General features: G+C 42.4%; 1 protein-coding gene across 1 annotated transcript; it reads left to right on the top strand.

The window, feature by feature from the left end:
* The first annotated feature begins 4,462 nt into the window (after nucleotides 1-4,462).
* Nucleotides 4,463-14,756, top strand: SCCPDH (saccharopine dehydrogenase (putative)). The gene is made up of 12 exons (XM_050315256.1): nucleotides 4,463-4,710; nucleotides 4,886-4,998; nucleotides 5,803-5,883; nucleotides 6,330-6,459; nucleotides 7,999-8,048; nucleotides 9,559-9,689; nucleotides 10,207-10,324; nucleotides 11,262-11,381; nucleotides 11,510-11,566; nucleotides 12,290-12,401; nucleotides 13,227-13,308; nucleotides 13,751-14,756. Exons 1-12 carry the CDS (start codon nucleotides 4,485-4,487, stop codon nucleotides 13,854-13,856), a joined length of 1,326 nt encoding a protein of 441 aa, XP_050171213.1. The 5' UTR covers nucleotides 4,463-4,484; the 3' UTR covers nucleotides 13,857-14,756.
* Nucleotides 14,757-15,765: the final 1,009 nt, after the last annotated feature.

Below are 15,765 nucleotides of genomic sequence, written 5' to 3'. Positions count from 1 at the left end.
TTCTGCATAAATTAAGAATAAGATACATCATCCACTAAAAACTGTTGGCTTTGTTCCAGAAACTTTTGTTCTCACGGTTGTAGAGTACTGAGTAACTGTAGCAGGTACATGGATGCCTGCCTTATTTTTTTTTTTTGTAAATCCCTTATATACTCACCCACATAACTCTTCATACCCTGCAGTGAATTATCTCTGCATTGTTAATCAGCTTTATTTCCCAACACCTCTGCTTACTCTTATGCTCTATTTTTCTTTTGTTCTGTACTAGCTTTTGCAATGATGCAAGCCAACTATCATATTTCATCCTTTGAGGTACAAGACAATTACCATGCTGTGTTTAAAAAATGGCCTTCATGCAACATTGTGTGATTGACATCATATTGCACTCTCTCTGCTACCTTATTATTATCACTATTTTAATGAAAAAGTACTAATGGAACATCTGCATTTCCACTCTAATAAATAAAAAGTATCTTAAAGTTATAAACAGATATAAAAAACTTTACTACAAAGATTGGTGTCCAAGAAAAATATGAAACACGGGAAAGAAATATAGATATGAAGGATTTTATCCAAACAACTACTACATGAAATGAAGGGGTATATAGGTGTTCTTATAAATGCTTACACAGATTCCTTAGATTCTGCTGGAGGCTCTAGGTGGAACAGGAGAAGGTGGCCAAGGGAGGCATGCCCATTTTTATTTAAGGAATGATCTGGTGAGTTCACACACGGGTGTGTGTGGGGGTGTGCTTTTCTGTCCCAAAGAAATTGGTAGAGACCTCTAGTAATTGAAGCTATTTTAGACTGAGTCAGTTTAGCTAAAGGAGTCTTTAAAGAACTGAAATCTTGAAGTATCTGTATGCAGATACACATGGGAAAAAAAACAAAACATCTTCAAATCTGAAAAACAATTTTTTTGGGTTTTTTGGGTTTTTTGGGTTTTGGTTTTTGTTCGTTTTTTTTTTTTTTTTTTTTGTGAGCTTCTGATGCTGATTCAAGTTGGAAACTTCTTTGCAGAACTGCACTTGGCAGCAGATCTGACACTTCTTGTCTTCCTATTGGATGAGGAAAAACTGTAAATCATCCCACTGCTTTCCCACAGAATAATTTTTGCAATCCTGCATTGGTGCCACTAACTAGGGAGAGAGGTTAACCTTTGCCTTTAGTAAAGACTGCTCTAAGCCTTCCATTTAAAATCAGAGCCTTGACATCGCCTTTATGTTTGCTATTTTGAAATCTACTTGTTAGTTACACAGGCAGGAATGTAAACTGTTTTAGAGACTTTGATTTTTATTCTTTTTTAACCCAGAGACCTGGAGGGAAACTGGAGATGTCTGCATACAGAATTCTTCAACTTGCCAAAGAGAGAGGTCTCTCAAAAAAAAAATGAATTGGAGCTACCATAATGATATTTTATGTAAGCCAAAAAAAACCCAAAACAACCAAACAATAATAAAAAAAAAGACAAAAAATAAAAAAAACCCCACTCAAAACAAAACAAACTACAATAACAACAACAACAAAAATCCAAGTTTGCCACATGTTTTGATACCCCTCTAGTTGTTTCTCAGGTATCCTTCTGCAATTCTTAAAGCCTGATTTCTTGCTTGTGCAAGGTGCAATTTACAAGAGTTATCTTGTTCCTGTAGTGTGTTTTAAAGAACAGAGATGACACTGAAAGAGTAGGTGAAATCTTGAGAGTTGTGAATTGATAAACAGGGTAGGTCTGCCCAAACTGGTGTAATGTTTCAGTCATCAAGAGGAGATAGGGCACTCAGCACTGCATACAAGCTTGTGCTTGCCAAGCCCCTGCCTATCAACACAATGAAGGTCTTATCCAATACATGTGGCCCGAGGAAGCTTGTGCAGTCCTGATTCTTTACAAATGGTTGAGCCAGAATCATAGGTTTATAAATTGCTTTGTTTTCTGGGAGTGACAGGGCATAATATGGAAAAGGAAGAGAGGCAAGCATCTGGAGCAAAGACATGAAGAAAGTATTCTGAGGATCCCAGCCAGACCTGCACACTGTGTCAAAACCCCTCAGTAAATTTGCAGACTTATTAAAACCTCCTGTTGCTGAATAATTTCAAATATTAAGGCAAAGTCTGAAGAAAAAATATTTTTGTTAACTTCAGATTGGGGGGAAAAATATATATTGTTTATTGCTGAAATGTTTTACAAAAGAGAAAGGAGAATGGAAGACCAAAGTCAGTGGCCTCAGAGAAAACAGACTTGACTTCAACAATTGGTGGCAGAAGAAAAAAAATGAGAGTAAGAAGAAAGTAGCTCAGAGGAGTTCAACACTCCTGTGAGCACAGATGGAAATTATCCCTGAGTGTAGGCAGGAGTGGAAGGTAGAAGAGACCAACTTGACTAATGGGATGTTCAGTGACCTCAAGCACAAGAAACTGGTTTTGCAGGGTTACTCTGTAAATCAGATCAACAAAATTATCTGAATTAAAAAGGAGCACAAAACCCGTCTTTGTCCTTCCCTCCCCCACTCTTTGTTTTTTGTTAGACTGATTTGTTTCACTGACACAGCTGATGGTGTAGGCCTACAAACAACTGCATCAGCACTACTCAAGGAGTTGATACTGATGCCTAGAGGAGAGGATATGCCTTGGAGATGAGATGTTTAGCATGTATTCATAAAGGTCATTACTCTTCAGTACAGATCTGAGATGGGAAAAGTTAGGACTAGTTAGGTAGCAGTAATTTGAAAAAACCTCGGAGGTGGAACAGATTATGAGATTCAAGTGCAGCAACAATAACACTTGAAAAAAAAGGAAAAAAAAATAAAAAGGCTAATGTTTGAGGCATGTGGAAACAGTGGTAAACTCCATCCCATCAACTAACCCTCTCAATCATTTTGGTACCGACAATGTGAATGTGGGGTCTAGTAGTGGACACTAGGTTACCAGAAACATGCAAAACAGCTGGAGAAAGTTCAGAAGAGAACAGGAAAAATGTAGGTAGGAAGTGGTCTGTATGGAAAAATCAAAAACCTCTTTTTAGTATAGGGAAGACTGAGGAGATGCATGACAGTTTCCAGTTTCGCAGCATCTTTGTATATACTCCTCTGGGATTAAATCTTTTGCCAAGATGTCTTCAAGAAACAAGAGAAATAGTTTGGGGCTAAAACTACAGGCCTGAAGATCTAGCTCCTTGTCTCCAGTCATATGTATAAGAAATGCAGGTGGAGACTGCCTGAGGAACAGTGTGAAAGCGTCTATCACTGGAGGTTTTAAAACAGGTTTGACAGGCCTCTGTTGGGAAGAGTTTAGATACGGTAGACGCTCCCTGGGAAAAAGGACCAGAGAGCAGGATTCACGAGGCTGTTCCCGCGTGACTTGCTGCGAGGCTCTGGAATCCAGGTGAGCAGCCTGGCCATGGAAAGCACAGAAAACACAGCCAGACCTCACCACTCGGTGCAGACTTGGATGCTCCATACCGAAGTGTCTCTGCAGGGCCACTGCTTCTCCTCACCACAGCAGAAACTTCACATTTTGTGTTGTTCTGCTTTCGTTGTTGAGCAAACCATAAATATTTGCTGCAATTTTGGGGAAAACAGTGTGTTTCATTTTACTTCTAGGTAATTAAAGTTTTCTATTTTGCAGACTACCTGTGCTGAAACGCCTATTGCAGTAGCTCATAGCAGTGAGCCATGGTCATCACAAGAGAGTATGTCTGCTGTGGGACCAATGATGGTGATCCAGAGGAGGGCCACCAAGTTGATCAGGGGTTGGAGCACCTTCCCTCTGAGGAAAGGCTGAGAGAATTTAGATTGTTCAACCTGTAAAAGAGAAGGCTTCACGGTGACATAATTGTGGTCTTCCAGTACTTGAACGGAACTTAAAGGATAGATGCAGCAAGACTATTTACAAGAGAATGTAGTGACAGGACAAGCGGTAATGGGTTCAAATGGAAAGAAGATAGGCTTAGATTAGATTTTAGGGAAAAATTCTTTACTGTGAGGGTGGTGAGACAATGGAACAGGTTGCCCAGAGAAGCTGTGGATGCTCCATCCCTGTAGGTGTTCAAAACTAGGTTGGATGGGGCTCTGAGCAACCTGGTCTAGCTGAAGGCACCCCTGCCCACAGCAGACGCCTTGAGGAACTAGATGATCCTCAAGGTGCCCTCCAACCCGAACCATTCCCTGATTCTGTGGTGGCTTCTCCCTACAAATGTTGTTGCTTATACTGCCGGGCTCCAAGCCCTCTCGGCCGTGCGCTGACACACTTCTATTACGGTATGGTATGCTTATGGTATGTCAACTTCCCCCATCCGCCCAGGCACCACCTCGCCTTCTTCCCCAGCTGCTGCAACGCGACCAAAGGTGGTTTCTGCCCCCGCGGGTGCCGGAGCCCGGGCGGGGCGGGGCTGAGGCCGCGGGGGCCGGCGGGGCGGAGCGGGGCGGTGCTGTGATCGCTGTGATCGCTGTGATCCCGGCGGTGTCCGGAGTGCGACGGCTGCTCTCGCCATGGCGGCCGGCAGCGGCACTAAGGCGGCCGAGCGGCCCTACGACATGGTGGTGTTCGGCGCCTCGGGCTTCACCGGGCAGTTCGTGGTGGAGGAGGTGGCGCGGGCGGCGGCGGCGGCGGCTGCCGGCGAGGGCCCGCTGTGCCGCGGCCCCCTGCGCTGGGCCGTGGCCGGGCGGAGCCGCGAGAAGCTGCGGGCGGTGCTGGAGCGGGCGGCCGAGCGGCTGGGTACGGGCCGGGCCGGGGGCGCAGCGCTGGGCTGGGAGCGCAGCGGGTCGGGCCCGGAGCCCGCCGCGGGCGGGTGTGCGGGGAAGGGCTGCGGGGCGAGCCGCGGCGCTGCGGCGCGGAGGTGGGGCGAGCCCCGGGGAGGGCGGCGAGGGTGACCGCGGTCTCCGGTGCGCAGGGAAGGCGACGCTCGGGGCAGAGGTCGACGTGCTGCTGTGCGATGTGAGCGACGCGGGCTCGCTGGCCGCCATGGCGAGGCAGACCCGGGTGGTGCTCAACTGCGTGGGCCCGGTGAGTGCGGGGTGCGGGCGGCGCCGCGCCGGGGCTGGGGCGGCCGCGCTTCCCGCGCCTCCCTGGGCACGGCGAGCTGCCGGCGCCCGCCGCGGGGCTACGCGGCTCCTTGAACCCGACCCCGAAGGACAGCCGCGTACTGCGGTGGCCGCAGGGTGTCCCACTGCAGTGGCTGGTGGGGTGATGCGCGGACAGGTCTCCTCACTCAAATGCACCGGGGTTCGGTTTAGGTCTTCCATAGGCAGTGTAAGAAACTGATGGCAAAGTTGGCCCAACGTTTCTGGTTGGACCAGAGCGTTTTGAGTGGCACTAGGGTTGAAAGAAGAGCAGGAAGAGGGGCCCGCAGGTTTGCTTCTGTAAGCTTGGCTCTTCTAAAACTTCCAGCGGCAGTATTTCCAGTACATTCAGAGGGCATCGGAGTATGGGAGGTGGAAGTTGGGACATGGCAAACTCTTCGAAATTAAGAGTGTTTAAGCAGAGAATATACTGATAATGAAGCGCAAAAAACATAAGAGTGAGGTTAGCAGCAGTATTCAATTGGTCTTGGTGATCTGATTTTCTGAGAAATCAGGTGTAGTAGTCTGTGCAGCTAACTCCATTATCAGTGACGAAATTGATCACACTGTTCCTTCTCCCCACACTCCCTAGAAATAAAAGTGCCATTACATTTTTAGCCCCACTTGGCAAAATCAATAGCCACCAAGTTAACTTTTGTTGTAGAGATGTACATTAGATGAAAGACGTTTCTGAAGTTCCGATGTTTGGGGTTGCTTTTGTTATGTGTGGTGTTCTTTCCTTCTATAGTATAGATTCTTCGGAGAGCCTGTGGTAGAAGCTTGTGTTGAAAATGGTGCAAGCTGCCTTGACATCAGTGGAGAGCCCCAGGTATGTAAAAACCACTACCTTACATGAAGGATCTGTGAATGGAGGGTGTTTCATGTTTCTGCATAAACACAAGTTTTGCCTCCTCATCTGCAATTACTGCAAAAGATGCAGTAATTCTTTTAAAGTACGCTAATGTGTATTGGTTGTATAGTTTTCTTGCTTTTAAGACTAGAGTCTTTTAAGTTCTCTCTGGAAATCCCAAGTTGCTGAATTCTGCTTCAAGCCTCAGTTGTGATTCTGCATAGGAATTCTCTACATTTCTTTAGACTGCTGTGAAACTTTCATACCATAGACCAGGAATTACATATACATCTGTCTTAAAGATGCTTGTAGGTGGTTTGAAGCATGTAGGGTACTATAATGTGACAGTAAAGCACTGATGGCTAATATTGGATATGGCCAAGAATGAATTTCTGCTTAAAATACTTGTTCTGACTGTGTTCTAGTTCCTGGAGGGAATGTACCTGAAATACAACGAAAAAGCTGCGCAAAAGGGAGTATATGTCATTGGAAGCTGTGGCTTTGATTCCATACCAGCTGATATGGGAGTACTGTACACCAGAGACAAGTTGAAAGGTGACTTGAATAAATATGTCCTTACGGTGAAAAGGAAATGCAGATTATGCTTTCATTTGGTTTCCTAAAGCAGCAGTGCTTTTGTGGAAACTCTTTCAGTGTCTCTTTTTGCCTGCCTTTACCAGGTGACCAGTTTCAACCAAATGTGGTAGAGAGAAATTTCAAAGTAAGTCATATTCTCATACTGGAGAAGATTGGTCACTGGTAGAGTGGGGATTCAAGGTCAGGTTGCTCGCTGAGAGGACAGAACCTTCAGCTGTGAGCTGTTCAGCCAGCGTCTGGACTTCTCTAGGCAAGCCTCAGCACACTGCCTCTTGAGCAAAGGATCTTGTGGGGAAGAGACAGTAGGGGGGGAGAAGGACAGCTGTGGGAAAGGGTCCACAGACTGGTAGGTAATCAGGTTTCCTAAGTTTTCTTTTTCAACTGCAAGCTCTTAGAAGCTGTTGTGTAAGTAGCAGGACAGTGCCATGCAGTGCCTTTTACTTTAATAGTACCTAGAGGGTAATTGAAAGAAGACAAATATATTTGAGAAAAGATGTGAGAGGATTTAATTCTATGTAAATAATACTTGATACTGGTCTCAAATGAGATCTCTGTTCATCAGATCTGACTTTCAGTTGCGAGGGCCGATAGGAGTATCCAAATATTTTGCTTCTATGGACTATTAAAAAGGGTGTTAAATGGAGTTGGTTTAGTGTATTGAGAACTTTCAGTTGAAGAAACCTCAAGTGGGATCTGATTGGAAGGAGAAGCAAGGCATGGAAATGAGTATCTGGTTGTTCATGAAGCTGTAATTTCATGTTTGAAACTTGTTTTGAATAAAGATGTCTTTTATGTTGTCTTATTTTGACTTTATGGCATTACCACCTGTTTATCCAGTTACTTGTTATATGGAAATTTACTGTACAAGTAGTTTTATAGTCTCATAAGGAACTGAGCAAAGCAAAACAAAACAGAATTTGGAGGCATTGTTTTGTTCTGCTGCTCATCACAACTAAGCATTCTTTGCAGAACACAAACTGTACTAAAATGAATGTTTTAGGATATTTTGTTCTGTTTCGGGCTATTTGGTTTTTGGGGGGATTCATGGGTTGTTTTATTTTGGTGGGGTGTTTTTTGTAGTTCAGGTGTACCAGAATTTTTAGTCCATCTTTGCTTTCACAGCCTACATCATCCTTTATTTTGAAATGTGCAGGAAAACAAAATGTGGCTCCTAATATTACTTTCCTTTTCTTTACCCCAATGAATTTTTTACATTACCTCATTAACCAGATAAGACAAATGAAAAAAATGTAATGACTGAAGGTCATACAAGTGACCCTTATTGAAGTACTTTACACAAGAAATTTAATACTTGCTTACTCAAATAGCTTTGCATCCTAATGTTATGTTATTTGGCTTTGAGATAAAGATGTAACTCTGCCTTTTCAGCTGATAGTGTCAGTGGCCTGCCATTTGAGTTTACCAGAGCCTAGTAGTATGGTCTTGCAAACTAATGGCTGCATGTGCCAAGTAATGTTTTCTCCTCCCTTTTGACAGGTACCTTAACTGCTGTTGAAAGTTTCCTGTCGGTAAAATCTGGGCCTGAGGTTAGTTGGTTTGTGCCTTCTTGGAACTCAGTGGTTTTTGTGATAACATCTCGGTAGCCCATCACAGTAACTGTTGCTGCATTAATACAGTCCAAGGAGCAAGTTGGCAGTTCTTTGAGTCAAATGACTTTATTCTTTAGATGCTAAGTAAAGCTTTCCAAGCAAACACCTTTTTGTAAGGTCTGTTTGCAGAGGGTGTCTACCTACAGTTTGTTGTGGTAAGCTGTTTCAAGAATTATTTGGTTTTGCAGAGATGTGGGAAGGATTCTTACACAAGTAAAACTGTAACAAGATCCATGGTGTGTTGCCAGTAATCCTAGTGTTTGTCTCTGGGTTTTTTGTTTGTTGGGGGATGAGTTGTTTCAATATATTTATTGCATGTAATCATAATACAGGTCAGCAGTAATCGTAATAATGTGAAATATATGTAATATTTCTAATGTCGTTGTTAAAGCAATGCAGTGATGATCCAAACCAGTCTTGATGCCCAACAACCAAACATGCTATTTCTGGCCTAATCACCCATCTTTATAGATGGGGCTCAAGTCACAGCCTGTTCTTACAAACATCTGGAGGAGTGGAGGAAGCCCTTGGAATGAGAGAGTTATATCCATCTGTTAATGAACAGGGAATAGTAGTGAAAGAGTATGTATAAATCTGTATGCTGGGAAGAAAGATGGTTTACCTGTGTATGGTGTTGGTAAGATGAGATATCAATAATAGGAATTAACAACAATGAGATGGTTAGAAAGAGATACAGATCTGTATTAAATATGTGGGGCCTCAGCATGTTGCGGATCATATGGAATGAGGGATGGAGGTTGCATGGCATGTGGCTGAGTTCATTTCCCCATAGAAGCCCTCACTGCACTGTGCTTCGTGTGGTAGCTGCAAAGGTGTTGATAACACACCAGTGTTTTGGCTACTGCTGAGCACTGCTCCCACTCTGCGACATTCTGCCCCTCATCCAGTAGTCGGGGAGTGGGCAAGATCCTGGGAGGAGCCGTAGTCAGGACAGCTGACCATAGGGATATTGCAAGTGCCATGCAAGTGCCACGCAAGTTGTGCTCAGCACTAGAAGCTAAGTGAAAGGAGGAAGGGTGGGGGGCATTTGTTACTACGACACCTGCGCTGGGGAGCAAGTGTCTGAAGCTCTGCCTCCCGGGAAGCGGCTGGACATCACCTGTTGATGGAAAGTAGAGGGGAAATCTTTTGTTTTCCTTTGCTTCCATGCGCAACTTTTGCTTTATTAAGGTGCCTTTGTCTTGACACACAAGGGATTTTTCTGTCTTATTTTCTCCTCTCCCTATCCTACCCAGGAAGAGACTGATAAAGTGTCTTGGTGAGCACCTGGCATCCAGCCAAGGTCATCCCACTCCACTATAATGCATGTAATCATAAGACATATATGTAATAATTGTAATATGTGTAATAGTTCTAGTATCATTGTTTAAATAATGTGTGAAACCTTTAACTACTGAACTAATTACTGTTTTGGGTGTGTCACCAGGGCGTTTGTGTACATGATGGGACCTGGAAGTCAGCTGTCTATGGCCTTGCGGATGAAGACAACCTGAGGAACCTTCGAAAAAAGATAGGATATGCCCCTGTTCCAGTAGTTGGTGCAAAGCTTAAAAAAAGGTATAAGATGTGAAACATGCTGTCTTCTAACAGTTCCAGTATTTATGACGCAGATTGCTAACATAGTATTAAATACTGAAAGGATGCATTTAGGACTTCATTATAATATGAACTCATAGATGCTTATCTATTAGAACTGAAGATAAGTTCAGCTTTGCTGATTTATTCATATCTTATTGAAGAGAGAACACGTCCCAGCATTTACTGGGTTTCAGAGTTCACTTATTCTAAGACTTCTAGTGACGTGGCAAACTTTTGATTTCAGAAGTGATTAGTAGAATGTGGGGGGGAAGGAGAAAGCTATTATATTGATTATCAAACTCATCCTTGCTATAGTGCATGGAATTTTGAGTGAGCAAGGGATAAATTTGGAATTGTTTGCTTTCACTGAAAAGAGATAGTGTCATAAAAATGCTTGAGAGAAAGCTGATAATGGTAAGGCCAGTATGATCAGTTTCTTTCCATTTGCACAAACATTGAAACATTCTTAATGAGTTACTTTCTTTTCCATTTGCAGAGGATTTTTGTTTTACAATCGGGAATTCAAAGAGTACTCTATTCCATTCATGGGATCTGATGGTTCTGTTGTGAAACGGACCCAGCGTTATTTGCACACAGAGTTGCAGGAAACACCCGTAAGTTACTGTTGCTTGTATATTATGTCTTCTGGGTGCTCTGGCCTGTTCCATGCTGCTTTATACTGTGGCTGATGAGCCTGTCTTTGACTGCTAGCATGATAGTTATGAGAGTGTCTTGTAAGGTTGCCCTGCTGTTTGATTTCTGGTTATGTATTTGTAAGGAATGGAAACCATGAGTCACAGTCACATTTGAAAGGTTGCATTAAATGCATTAATTTCTGTTTCTGTGCAGAGGCTTTTCTTGTTGTACCAGTAGAGCTTCCAAAAGGATCATAATTTTAGTGTGCATAGCTATAGCTAGGTCAGTATATAGTGTAGTAAATTCTCTTGTAAAGAATTCATATGCTGCTCATTTATATCTTAAGACTTTGATGCTTGGCTCTCCAGTGTGCAGAGTAAAGGCAGTGTGAAGTGATGGTGGTGGAAAAGATGTTTAATTTTTGTGTTCCATGGTTTCCCAAGAGGACACCAGCACCAATAGTCTGTATAACTGCTGTGCAGAATCACGTGCATCAGTTAAGAGATGAGAGTGAGATAGTGATTTAAAAATGTCCTTGGAAGCTACTAATGAGAAAGGCTTGCCATTGCTTTTTCATTTTCTCTTACGGAAAAGGGTAAAGAGGATGAAAGGAGGATCTAGGAAAGAAGGCTGAAATCGGATACCAGAAACATATCTTTCTGTAAAGTTGTCCATTCTCGTTTACCATGCCTGCTCCCTCCCCACTCTGTAGTTATATTGTCTTCTCAGAACGAATGATAAAGTGAAGCATTCCTCAAAGAGTTGCTTAGAACTAAGACACTCCTTAAACCCTCTTTAAACTGCTATCTGTTCTATGAAACAACTGCATCTTAATTTGGGGTAGATTTATTTTTTAAAAATTGATGCAAAAGATGTAATGTAAATCTTATCAGTGAAAATATGTTTTTGCTTCAGGTCCAGTATGGTGCTTATGTGAATGTAGGTGGTCTTGGCTCTGTTATCAAGCTGATGTTTGCTGGCATGTTATTTCTTCTTCTGGTGAAGTTTAACTTTGGAAGAAAACTTCTGACAAAAGTAAGTTTTCAAAACACGAAATAACTTAGTGTTGGGAGATAATTTTTTTTCTCTCTAGTTTACTGTTGGTCTTTTTTTTGTCTTTTTCTATTTTTCTTTTTTTTTTCCCCTCCTCTCTCATCATATAGTACCCAGAATTTTTCTCTGGTGGACGCTTCACAAAGGAAGGACCAACCCAGAAACAGGTAACTGACTGTTTTCCATCACAGTTATTCGATACATTTGTTACAGTAATAGTGGAATAGTAATTTAGAATCAACTGCTTAGTCTCAGAGAAATAATTTCCAAATGAATCAAAGAATATTCTGAGTTGGAAGGGACCCACTAAGATCATCAAAGTCCAACACAGGCCCTGCAGAGGACAGCTCCAAGTGTGCCTGAGAGCATTGTCCAAACGCTTCTTGAACTCTGTCGGGCTTGGTGCTGTGACCACTTCCCTGGGGAACCTGTTCCAGTGCCCAGCCACCCTGTGGGTGAAGAATCTTTTTCCAACCTAAACTCTCCTGATGCAACTTCAGGCCATTTCCTCAGGTCCTGGTCACCACAGAGAAGAGATCAGTGTCTTCCTCTCTGCTTCCCCTCATGAGAAAGCTGTAGACTGAAATGAGGTCTCCACTCAGTCTCCTCTTCTCTAGGCTGAATAGACCAAGTGACTTCATCTGCTCCTCATACAGCTTCCCCTCTAGGCCCAAATGCACACTGTGTGTGCCTGTTCAGATAGTTAGTGAATATTTACATAATCATACCTTCTGTTAGTAGACATCAGAGTACGTGTAACTCCTATGAGGAAAATGGATAATGTTGCTGGGCCTGATGTATTTACATGGGATACTTATATTTACTACTTGTGTTTGCCTGGTATTGGTAAGCTACTGTTTTGGTGACCGTGCTTGTCTTGTTCACTACAGATGGATGGAACCTCTTTTACAATGACATTTTTTGGTGAGGGTTACAGTGAGGGGCAAGATCCCCAGAGTGGCAAACCAAATGTGAAGATCTGCACTGAAGTGAAAGGACCAGGTATGTATGTTAGTAGCAGCTAACTGCTTTTGCTTTGCATTCCCTGCTCCAAAATAGGTTTATGATCCCACTGCTCTCTCTTTCACCCTTGAGAAGCACTTGCAACATGAACAAGGTCAACAACCTTTACAGTGTATTACCTTGGATACTAGAATTCATTGTGACCTGGCTTTTGAAACAGCCAGTTCACTTGCATTCTTGTCATTATCTTTCCTCTGGCTTTCCCTGTTCCAATTCTCATTTTTGCCTAGTAGAGCCATTGAAGGGAGAGGGCTTTAAGGATAGCCTTTAGTTGTTATAGCCTGGACTTTTTACTTGTTTTTTTCCAGTTCCCTGAGAGTGAACTTAACCAGGTCTGGTGTGATATAATTTCTAGCTCTAGCATACTTCTGTTCAGGTCATTCCTTGAGGGGAGATGACACCCAAAGTGGATTGGAGAGAGCAAGAATCTACGTTCAGAAAGGAGTTAATGTAGCATAGCTTCTTTAAATAACTAGAGATGTAGCTGAATTCAAGCATGTCACAGCAAAGGCCTGAATTCAGGCATAGGATGGGGAAAGTTCTTGCTGTATCAGAGAGTACTCTCTCACTATGGTGGTGTGGTGTGGTTATAGGCCTATATGTGAAGCAGTATTTGTCTGGATTAAATCTTAAGGATTTCACCAGCTACTTGGGCTGATTACTAGGTAAAAAACGCTGTTCTTAAATTGGGAAGGCTGTTTCATTGCCAAAGAGATTATTCTTCAGAATGCCATAGGGAAGAACAAGATTACATTCTACATTTCAACACACTAAATCATTTGGGGTTTTTGTTTTGTTTGTCAGAGCCTGGATATGTTGCTACACCTATTGCAATGGTTCAAGCAGCTGTATCTCTTCTGGAAGATGCAGCTTCTCTGCCTAAACGGTAAGTACTTTCCCATTCTGAGCAGTTTGCTCTCCCTTAAACATTTTCACACAGTGGCTTTCTCTTTGAAAATACACTTATCCACCCTGTGGATTTCTGTGTTACCTGACCCAACTGGCTGTGCAAGGGAGATGCTTCACCACAAGCTCATTTAAAGCCACTTAGTCTTTCCCAGTCTTTCAGTTTGAAAGGATGTAGTCATAGGCTTTTAGTCAGGCTTTTGCATCAGTGTCTCTAAGTTCAGTTAATGCAATGGTTTCTCTTGGGTTTGCTGGATGCAGAAATGAATCTGTGATTATAACCACCTTGCCAAATTACTTATCCACTCTGTTCTGGGACAAAGTGGCTTTTTCTTTCTTAGTCATGGAAGCACATCCTTGACTTCACAAAAAGATATCCCTCAGTCACTGTGCCACTAATGTTTTTCTCTTTTCACCAACAGGGGTGGTGTATATTCTCCAGGAGCTGCCTTCTCCAAAACAAAACTGATTGATCGCCTCAACAGCCGTGGTGTTGAGTTCTCTGTTATTAGCAGGCCTGAAGTCTGAAGTCAAAATATAACTATGAATTAACACCTTTCCTGGGTCTAATTCCAATAAAACTCATTTGGCTGCAAAAGCCTAATCGTAAAATAGTTTCACTGTGCTATTGTTTGCAGCAGAAATAGAAGAAAATTTGAGTTAAATGTATAATACTATTTGCTATAGTGAGCAAACACCTAAAGGGTGGGTACTGAGTTTTAATTCACAGACATATTAAATTGGTAACTTCTTGGGTACTAGTTCTAGAATTTTAATCTCATTCATCTAAGTTTTTCAGGTTCCTACTTAGTGGACCCGCTATAGCGTCTGCTTCACAAGTAATCATAGCTGCCTCGCTTCACCCCTTCTGCAACTATGTAAAGCAGGCAGGCCTGGGATAACAAGTGCCTTAGCAGGTGAAACCAGTAGTTACTCCTCGTGTTTGGCATGTGTCTTTAATACCATTTTCAATTAATCTTTATTTAATAACTGTTCTTAGTGCAGATCTCTGTATTAGGGTTTCTGTAGTTAGGTAAGTAGTAATAAACTGTATTGTGCTTTTGCACATTGTAACGATGGAGGCTTGTTCTGTTGATCATTTTGGAAGCTGTTTGACCTGGTGTGATCCAGTTTCTAGGTGCACTGGCCTATTTGATACTACTTGATATTGTAACTGAGTCTGCTTTTTCCTGCTGGCATAATTATGAGAGTGTCGTGTCGGGTTATCCTGCTCTCTGGGTATGTATTGGTAGGGAATGGAAGACTTGAGTCACAGAAATATTGTAAGGTAGCCTTCTTGATTTTGGGGAGTGATAAATACATAAAATTATTTTTCTGTGCACAGGTTTGGTTTTTTTTGTATCAGTAGAAGTTGTAAAAACTCTGAAAATTACTCTGAGATATATAAAGGTCTCTATCTCAACTGCATCACATTCAGTGTTTTTATTATCAGGCAAATCACACAAAAACTGATCTTTTATAGTATCATAGCTGTATTGAAGATTGCCTTATGGATGTAGTTCACCATGTAATGGTGGTTTAGGTGCTGCTTCTTAAGTTTTTATGCCTTCACTGCACTTTCTTCAATAACCTAAAGTTAAAAAATTTCCATTAGTCTGTTTGGTAAGGAATAAAGTATTAACTTCACACTGAGCTAGATGAACTGCTAGTTGAAGACAGTGAAAAGCTGCTTTTCCTTTCAGATCACCACCACTATGAAGTTAACACCATACAATGTACTCTCTATTAGAGATGAAAGTTTATACATTGAAGGGGCAGAGATCAGAGCAGTCAGTGTATGCAATTCCCAGGCTCCCTGTCTGGTATTTCCATTCAGGACTAACACTGTGCAGGGGGCAGTTTCACAACACAAGGTGTGTGCACAACTGGCACTGATCATCACGTTGCAGTGCCTTCTGCACTACTCCACACCCACACAGAGTGACCCACTCTGTGTCTGACAGGGTAAAATACAATTGTGTCCCGGGAGCTTGAAGTATTGGTCATGACAACAAAAAAAGTATTTTTCAAATTAATTTCCTGAAGAAATAAGAATGTGGCATCTTCTGTGTCTGCAGTACTGTCTCCTATCCCAGTAATTTTTGCAATTCCTACACTACTTTTCCAAAAGGCACACAATGTGTTATTCCACATGGCAGCGTTTCCAGTTGCTGTGTCCAACATGGCAACTCAGCAGAGCAACAACCACAGCTTATTCCTTCGCTAATCAGGTGTGCATGACATGAAATGAAGTGACTGCTATAAAAGTACCTACACATCTTCTTGTACCTGAAGTGTTCAGGTCTTCTCAACTTGGCTCAGAAATGTTTTGCAGTATTGAAAGGGTTTAAAAGGAGGAGGAAGAAGCTGGTTCAAGGGTATAGTCACGTTTTGTAACAAGAGAAAGGTCACAACCATTTTGTTCAGGTAGGCAAAT

Source organism: Myiozetetes cayanensis, unplaced genomic scaffold (genome assembly GCF_022539395.1).
Source record: "Myiozetetes cayanensis isolate MyiCay16 unplaced genomic scaffold, myiCay2020 scf2-11, whole genome shotgun sequence".
In the NCBI taxonomy this organism is placed as follows: Eukaryota; Metazoa; Chordata; class Aves; order Passeriformes; family Tyrannidae; genus Myiozetetes; species Myiozetetes cayanensis.
The sequence above is the reverse complement of the archived record's forward strand: the minus strand, read 5'-3'. Positions and strand labels throughout refer to the sequence as shown.

Bases quoted from the DNA above. Each gene is read 5' to 3' on its own strand.
- SCCPDH (XM_050315256.1), top strand. From the start codon at position 4,485: ATGGCGGCCGGCAGCGGCACTAAGGCGGCCGAGCGGCCCTACGACATG. The intron at 11,567-12,289 runs GTAACTGACTGT...TGTTCACTACAG, and splicing joins AAGGACCAACCCAGAAACAG to ATGGATGGAACCTCTTTTAC. The intron at 12,402-13,226 runs GTATGTATGTTA...TTTGTTTGTCAG, and splicing joins CACTGAAGTGAAAGGACCAG to AGCCTGGATATGTTGCTACA.